We start from the raw sequence: 8,534 nt of genomic DNA, 5'->3' as shown, positions 1-8,534 counted from the left end.
CTCCAGCATCTGCCGTTCCTACTATCTCTCCACAGAACATTACCTGGGTCTCTGAATTAATAGCCAATAGATAATCTCACTAGGCCATCATCTCCCTATTTTCTACTTTAGGTCAAATTTAAAATAAAATACCACCCCATCCACACTGAATTGAACTGGACCAAAAAAAAAAAAATTGTGATAACTGCACACAGCAGTGTCAAAAAGTAACTGTAACTGCTGGTTGAGAAGGTGCCGAGGTCTATTATCATTTTGCACTAAGAGCTTGTGGAGCTGGAGTGAATGATAAATGCCTTATATCGATTGTCCTATGTAGTAGACCCAGGCTGATAGAGAGTAATTAATGACTCTATTTGTTTCTGTACCGAGGAGAACAATTGAGTTTGATACAGCAACAACTGGTGCCAGTGTGAAAGGCCCCAAGGGAGTCGTCCAGGAAAAGCCTGTACTGAGACAGCAGCACAGATCCGTGGCCATATCCCTGAGATGCTATCTATATTGTAACTGATACGATTTGACATGGAAAAGAAAGTACAAATGTGTTGGTTGAGGCCAACAAAGATTCGTTTAATAGATATGCAAGAGCTGACTGTAAAGAAGATACGTATATTCCTTAGTGACTTCGACACAGCTCTAGCATAGTTCTCTGTGGGTAGATCTGAGTTAGCCTTAGGAGTACCTTTTAAAAAGGTTGCTGTCAACAATTTGAAATAATTAATTTCCTCATTAACCCTTTCACCCTTAATAATTATGCTTCCACGAATTACAAATGTAGAATGAAGTCTGTCCAAATTGGGAGACATCAACTGTATTTCATAGCACAATTAATCAGAGTTCACATGTTTAATAATACACTGCTGCTGCTGCTGCAGCAACAACAAAGTACATTTATATCGCATCTTAAGTGAGGATAAAAGTCCTCAGTCATTCAAAGTAAAGGCTCATTCACGGGCTTTCTGCAGGGCTGAATTCGTTGTCAGTTTTCAGCTTGCATGATAACAAGTGAACTGTGTCTGAAGCATGTGATGCTAGTCACCAACAACTACATGCCCCCCCACCACCATTAGCTCCCCCCTTAATTAGATAATAGCATAAGACTGCTCCTTGTAATCCATTGTTCAGTGTATAACTCAATCAAATTCATTTGATAGGATCTGCGTCTGTAACTCAGTCTAGGGTATTCATTATTCTACATCCAAACCCCTCAATTACATCCCAGATGTAAACCACCTGAACCCCTTGATTAGATGCCAGGCTGTATTTCACCCTACACGTCTTGAAATGACTCAGATGTACATTGCCATCATGATTAACCCCATTGCCAACATCCTCAATGAGCCCCCTCTTATAATCTTAAACATATAGGCATGTATGTGTGGACCACACACTGCGCACAGGGTTCTGATATTGACCCCACACAGACTAAAGTAAGAAGTAAAAGTGGTAGGTTCAATACAAATACAAGGAGATGGTGTTTTCTTTCCCCGAGTTGGTTTAAGCTCATCTCCTGGCCTAGCCAAGGAAAGGTCAAGCCTTGAAATGGAACAGCAATAACACCCTGAAATAGTACTATCAGTGAAACATGATTGATCAATTGAATTCCATAGCAGTGAAAAATGCGGGATTAAGTAGAGTATTATACGCACAATGAGTTGAAGCATGATGTTCATTTCAAGTTCATTTCTGGAGCCTTTGCCATAAGATCAGGCAATCAATAGGGCCTTGCATATCATATATCACCCTGCATTGAAAAGAGAACATAATCTGCAGCAAATTTAGAATGACAGATTTGTTGGTATCAGAAGCCCCAGACTAAACTGAGAGTGCCACATCCTGCACTGAGAGAGATGGCTGACAGTTGGAAGAGATTTAAGAGGCTGCTTGTGATCAAGGGAAGGAAAGACACCATGCATTAGAATCAGGTGCAAAAACAAGAGGGGGGGCATTCAGACAAGTGGAGCAAGATTAAAGGCAGGCCAGCATCTGTGTCTCCAGCATTGGACTCAATCTTGGAAAAGAACAATTTAAAACTGAGATTTAAAATATAAAGAGTTTTGACTATAAAATGCACGTTCCCTATCAATATAATAGATAATGTTATATTCAGCTCCTGTGCAATAGGTTATGGATTCATGCAAGGCTTTATGTATAAAGAGCACGGGGCCAGTTCAACAAGGAATGCTTATAGGGAGAGTTGCTTGCAAACTTAGACACTACATGTCGTCACCACAAGAATCCTCTGTGTCTGGAGGTGGGAAAGCCACTTAATGAGGTAGGGTGGTGACCTCACCAATTCCTACCAATTTCCAATCTTCGATTTAGGCGAGAATTGCACACTTGAGCCCCGTCAATTGAAGAAATTAGGGGGCCAGTTAAGGGCTGGGGTCCAAGCCAGCTGCCTGTCACCATGTGACGTGCTTGGCAGGTCCAACTGTGTGTGGAACTTGTCACTTTGGTGAGGGACGCTGTGTCCCTCAATCAGAGGCAGTTGCCTGATCGAAGGACTGGACTTTTGAGGACGGGCGCCCACTAGGAGCCAACTCTTACCATTGGTATCCCCTCCCCTCTAATCTGAGAAATCCCACTCCCCCACAGATCACTTACCTTTATCCTGGGTCACACTGTGATCTGTGATCTCTGAGGCAGCTGCTCCATGCCCAGAAACTTGCATGGCATTGCTGAGTGCACAAGCTGATGGCCTCTCATTGGCCAACAGCTCACTCTGGGTCGGATTTCAGACCCCAGAAGAACCCCAGTGGTGCCCTCCTCTCTGCCTTAAAGGCATGTGTTTCAATGGGCCTTCTGCTGGAAGACATAGCACAGATCTCCCGTTGGGTTTCCAGCCAGCAGGTGAGATCCCAGATTTCACACCATGATTCAGACACACATTCCCAAATTGTGCTCCTGTCGATCTTGACTGAAGCATTGGAAGATAGCTGGAGGGCAGTCCGTATCTCTGGGTGCTCTGTGGATTAGGGGGTGAATTGCTCACAATGCTAGCCATGTCACTTGAAATAGGTATTTTCACATTACCATATTCATAGATGTTATCACTCAACTCTGGAGCAGGTAAGACTTGATCCAAGGCTTCCTGGATGAGAGGTAGGGACACTATCACTGCAGTACAAGAACCAACAGTGGATATAGTTATTTTAATCAACCTGTTCAAAGATGTTATGACACATCTTTAAGGCAGGTGGGATTTGAACCTAGACACTGTGAGACTTTATCCATTAGGAAAGGCCGAACATGTTGTGGATTTTTATCTCCAGAATAGCAAAGATTGAAGGGTGATTCAATAGAAATTGTTAAGATTACGAAAGGGTTTGATTGGATACATTCAGAGGAAATGTTTCCAATCATAAGCGAACATAAAATTAAGCTTTGATGTTGAAAGTACCTGCAATAAAAGCAGTGAGGAATTCATTTGAATATAGTACAAGCGCGTAAGTAAGCTGAAATACTGCGTGCAGTTCTGGTCACCCCACCAACGAAGGACATAATTGCATTGAAGAGGGTGCAGAGGAGATTCACCAGGACATTGCCTGGGGTGGAGTATTTCAGCTCGGAAGAGAGGCTGGATAAGCTTGGGTTGTTTTCTTTAGAGCAGAGAAGGCCAGGAGTCGGGGTAGCTGTTAGAGATGGAAAAGATTGAGCTTCATGGACGGGGTGAATAGAAAGCAGCTGTTCCCCTTAGTTGAAGGGTCAATAGCAAGAGGGCAAGAGGGCAAGAGGTTTAGAGGAGATTTGAGGAAAAAGTATTCCACCTAAGGGGTTGTGGGAACCTGGAATGCACTGGGAGTACAGTAGATGTGGGAAACCTTACAGTCTTTAAAAAGATATGTGGTTGAGCGCTTGAAATAACATAACATTCAAGGTTTAATGCTGGAAGATAGCATGATACCAACTACCACAATGCTAAACTGAGTTAAATAATACAGACGGTGGTGAGAATCAGAAACTCACTGTAAGGTTGCTAGATGCAGAAACCCTCTTAACATTTGAAAAGTATTTAGATGTACACACGTGATGCCAAGGCATTCAAGGCAATTGGCCAAATGCTGGAAAATGGGATTAAAATAGTTGATGCTTGGTTCTGATTGGCACAGTATCAATGGGCTGAAGAGTCTTTTTCTGTGAGCTGTAGACGTCTCTGACTCTATGAGTCCATGATATAAAGAAAGGAATGGAGGGTTATACTGATAAGGTAGATGGAAAGGAGTGAGAGGGTGTGCAGCATATATGCTAGCAGAGGCCAATTGGGCCAAATGGTCCAAATGGTCCATCTCTGTTCTGTACATTCTGTGTATTTTTACATAATTACTGGCAGGTTCACCCACTTGTAAGTGCTTGCGTGGGTTTTACAGAAGTGAGGCATAAAACCGTGAAGCAAGCACCAGAACCTGTCTTCACTGGTCTGAGAAATGACCTTATCTTTTACATCTGGAGCCCTGCAGATGCATATTTAATGATAAAAGTGAGTCAGATACAAGTCACCAAGATCTTCACTTGTGGCCAAAAAGGACTTTGGCCTAGATTTTCACATTTTCTTTGGACTAAATATGGAAAAGTTTCCAAGAGGGAAAACTGCGGCCTGCAGAGGTCATGGAAGCCTGCTGCATCTTCCAAGAGTCAGGCTGCTGGAAGGATATCATTCAGAATTACAACCCCAGAGCTGCAAGCCCCACTGGCCTGGAAGTGCTGGCCAGTCAGAAGTTTGAAGCTCTAGAACTCAGCAGTACCATAGTGGTGACTGTTGCCTAGGATACCCATCGACCAGAACTCCAGATGGAAGATCATTACCAAGAAAACTAGGTGCTGGGATTGGGGTGACAGAAAGAGGTGTACAAGGCAGTGAAGGAGGAGCTTGGGGCTGACTCTCAGCAGTCAACCCCTACCCTAGGTCCAGGCCCTTGCAGATTGAGGGACCCCAACTGACAGCTTGGCTGCACTTGGTTAACGGTCAGGTAGGCTGACTCCTTCTCATCCTGCCTGAAGCCAAATTATTTGCAGCCCAGCTGCGTTGAGGCCCTCAAGGCGTTAGGAATTGAAGACTTCAGGGTCTCAATTGGTCGTGGGGTGGCAAAGTTAAGCTTGGGACTTGCCCCCCCCCCCCCCCCCACCCCGTTATCCTCCTCCAATTCCAAATTTATGCAGAACTGGGTACCTCCCTGGTGCCAATCCATCCAATTGTCCTCTCCTGCAGCCAGCTTCGCCTCGTTTTTCAGGAATGGAGGATTCTGCTCATCGATCCAATTTGACAACAATCAGCATTAACAACAAAAAAAACTGACTCGAGTTACTGCCTTCTGCAGAAAGCAAAGTGTAGGGTATGAAGGTTTGTCTGTGGGATGAACTGCTAGAAGAAGTGATTGGTGCAGGTACAGTTACAACATTTAAAAGAAATTTGGAAAGGTACATGAATAGGAAAGGTTTAGAGGTATATATGGGCCAAACGCAGGCAAGTGGGACTAGTTTAGTTTGGGAAAATTGGTCAGCATCAAAGAGTTGGACCAAAGGGTCTGTTTCCATAGAATCATTCCGTGTATGATTCTGGGAATCTATAAATTCTGACATAGCAGGCAATCTTTATGAAGAATAGAGAGCCGAATTCCTGCCCTTTAACAGAGGGGAATGTCAACCACGGGCTTAAGAATCAAACTAGAAATTGGGTCAAGAGCTGGATCCATTGGAGAATTCCTGCCCCATTCATTGCTGAAGCAAAGAGCTTTCAAGAGGTCAGATAGCTCTACTCATCGATTATGTCCTGGTGGGAGTTTGGAGGAGGAGCTGGTAGATGGTGCACTCCTGGACAACTATCTGATATACTCAGCAGAGCCTTCATCTGCTGAGAGTAGGCATAGATGCCAACCTGGCCCACAGGTGCAGCATGGTGGTCAGTGACTATTACTACTGCCTCAGAACACCAAGGACCTGCATTCGATTCCAGCCTCGGGTGACTATGTGTGGAGTTTGCACATTCTCCCTGTGTCTGCGTGGGTTTGCTCCAGGTGCTCCAGTTTCCTCTCACACAGTCCAAAGATGTGCAGATTAGGTGGATTGGCCATGCTAAATTGTCCGTGGTATCTAAGGATATGGGATACGGGCCAAAAAATGTAGGCAGATGGGACTAGTTTAGTTTGGGAACATGGTTGGTGTGGATTAGTTTGGACCGAAGGGTCTGTTTCCATGCTGTATGACTCTAAGGATGTGCGGGCTAGGTAGATTAACCATGGTAAATTAGAACTCTAATTCTGAAAGTGTGGGATTATGGGGATAGGACAGGTGGTTGGGTCTAGGTGTGACACTCTTTAGGGGGTTGGTGCAGGCTCAATGGGCTGAATGGCCTCTTTCTGCACTGTAGGGATTGTATGATTCTGAAGTGTTTTCTGTTTTGCCCTGCAATCTGGCACAGCACAACTAGGGCTGAGAATGTTCAAGGCGCAGTGGTATAATGACCTATGTGGCCAAGCATTGAGGGATTTGTCAGCTTGTAGTATCTGTTACCCATTCCAGACCATAGCTGCCCCTTTTGAACAGCAGGTTATGAATTCATCACTCCACACCCAGTCCTCTAATCCAAAGAACCTGCCCTCAGGATTTGGACTGGAATCAAATCATATGAAGATGGAATAAGGCTCTACTCAATAACTTGCAGAGAAGAATCTGATTTATAACTGAAAGAATTGTAGAATTTGGAAATCAGTGACAAAAACAGAAATTGCTGGAGAAACTCAGCAGGTCTGGCAACATCTGTAGACAGAGGAACAGAATTAACGTTACGGGTTCAGTGACACTTCTGCAGGATCTGATTCAACCTGGGAACACCTCAAGAATTGTCAGGTCCTTCTTAATTTCATCTTTTTACAGGATTCAATCCAAAATGTTTCCTCGCTGTGTTCATCTTTTGGGAAGTGCACAGAGATTGAGCAAAAGCCTTTTAGCAAGAGTGGTAATTTGCAAATACAGTATTGCTTGCAATTTTGGAACGGAATGTCGGGCTCTGTATCTAACACGTGTCCCATTTTGGACTGACACCAAAGCTGAATTTTACCCCATTGCTTCTCATTCAGGCAGTGGAGTTAAAATAGCAGTCACATCTCAGTGACATCATCAGCGCTGTCATATTGTTGTAAGAAAAGTCTTTGGCACCTGGTCTGTCAGAAAATTGAGGATTTGAGTTATAAGGAGAGGCTGGAGAGACTGGGACAACTTTTTCCCTTGAGCATAGGAGGCTGAGGGGTGACCTTACAAAGGTTTATAAAATCATGACAGGCAGAAATCAGGCGAATAGTCAAGATCTTTTCCCCAGGGTACAGGAATCTAAAACTAGAAGGTGGGTAGGTTTAAGGTGAGAGGAGAAAGATGTAAAAGGGGCCTGAAGGACAGTTTTTTCACACAGAGGGTGGTGTATATGTGTAATGAACTGCCAGAGGAAGTGTTAGAGGTAGATACAGTTACACCATTTAAAAAACATTTGGACAGCTATGTGAATAGAAAAGATTGAGAAGACTATGGGCCAAACACAGGCAAACATCGGCTTTCCCGCTCCTCTGATGCTGCCTGGCCTGCTGTGTTCATCCAGCTCTTCACCTTGTTATTTCAGACTCCAGCATCGGCAGTTCTTACTATCTCCAATTGGGATTAGTTCAGTTTAGGAAACCTGGTTGGCATGGACAACTTGGATCGAAGGGTCTGTATGACTCTATGACTCTAAATTTAGAACAAGTCTCCAGGGCAAGTAAGCACCCTGTGAAACTGTCCTGTTGTATCCTATTTTAATCTCTAACTTCGTTCAGGGGCTGCGTAGTCCTGTCTGTGTAGTTCATGATAGAGGGAAAAACCATTTAAAAAGAAAATATAGTAATACTGGGAAATGAAGGTGTTGGGGTTTACTGGTCCTCCATTTTGAAGTTCCAAGACAAGTTGGACTATTACGTGTGTCTTTCAAAAGCATTCCTGTGTTTTTTTTTCACCTGTCTTGTGAATTCAGCAGCATTTCTCAAGGACAGGACTCTCTCAAGGGCAATGTTAAAATTCTGCAGCCCATTGTGGAGCAATGGGCATTTGATTTAAAATGTTAAGAAAATCCCCTTTATAATTCAGACAAAAAAAAACATAAAATGCAGTTTGTGTCCTCTTCCTGTTAGATACCCAGGATGCCTCCGGGCCGAACGGTGATTCTCAGGGAACTGCGGAGAGTGTACGGAAGCAGCTGCGGAGCGAAGCATTTGCCCAACAGCAGTTGGAGGCCCTGGAACGCGTCTTTGAGCGGCAACACTATTCAGACGTTTTCAATGCTGGCGAACATATCAAATCAGAGCAGGTGAGACGCTGTACAACTCGAAGGTATTTTGTGCAAGAGGTGTTTGTCCTTCATGCATGCACACACACAAACGAGGCAACATTCAAAACTTGCAGTGGTTCAGCCTGTAGCAGATGCATCTCTGAATTGGGTGAGATAACAAGGTGTCAAGCTGGATGAACACAGCAGGCCAAGCAGCATCACAGGAGCAGGAAAGCTGACGTTTCGG

At 44.1% G+C, this 8,534-nt stretch overlaps 1 protein-coding gene across 8 annotated transcripts in view; it reads left to right on the top strand.

The window, feature by feature from the left end:
- LOC109918539 (paired box protein Pax-2) overlaps positions 1-8,534 on the top strand; it is a 219,620-nt gene that overhangs the window by 158,702 nt on the left and 52,384 nt on the right. For 4 of the 8 annotated variants that reach the window (XM_048616424.1, XM_048616428.1, XM_048616422.1 and 1 more), the window contains one exon: positions 8,130-8,326. In XM_048616424.1, the coding sequence (XP_048472381.1) occupies positions 8,130-8,326 (197 nt within the window). The remainder of the gene's footprint in view (positions 1-8,129; positions 8,327-8,534) is intronic. The other 4 variants (XM_048616429.1, XM_048616430.1, XM_048616425.1 and 1 more) reach the window with 1 other exon arrangement.

This window comes from Rhincodon typus, chromosome 34 (assembly GCF_021869965.1).
Source record: "Rhincodon typus isolate 14 chromosome 34, sRhiTyp1.1, whole genome shotgun sequence".
Classification (NCBI taxonomy): Eukaryota; Metazoa; Chordata; class Chondrichthyes; order Orectolobiformes; family Rhincodontidae; genus Rhincodon; species Rhincodon typus.
This window is presented reverse-complemented; position numbering and strand designations above follow the sequence as displayed.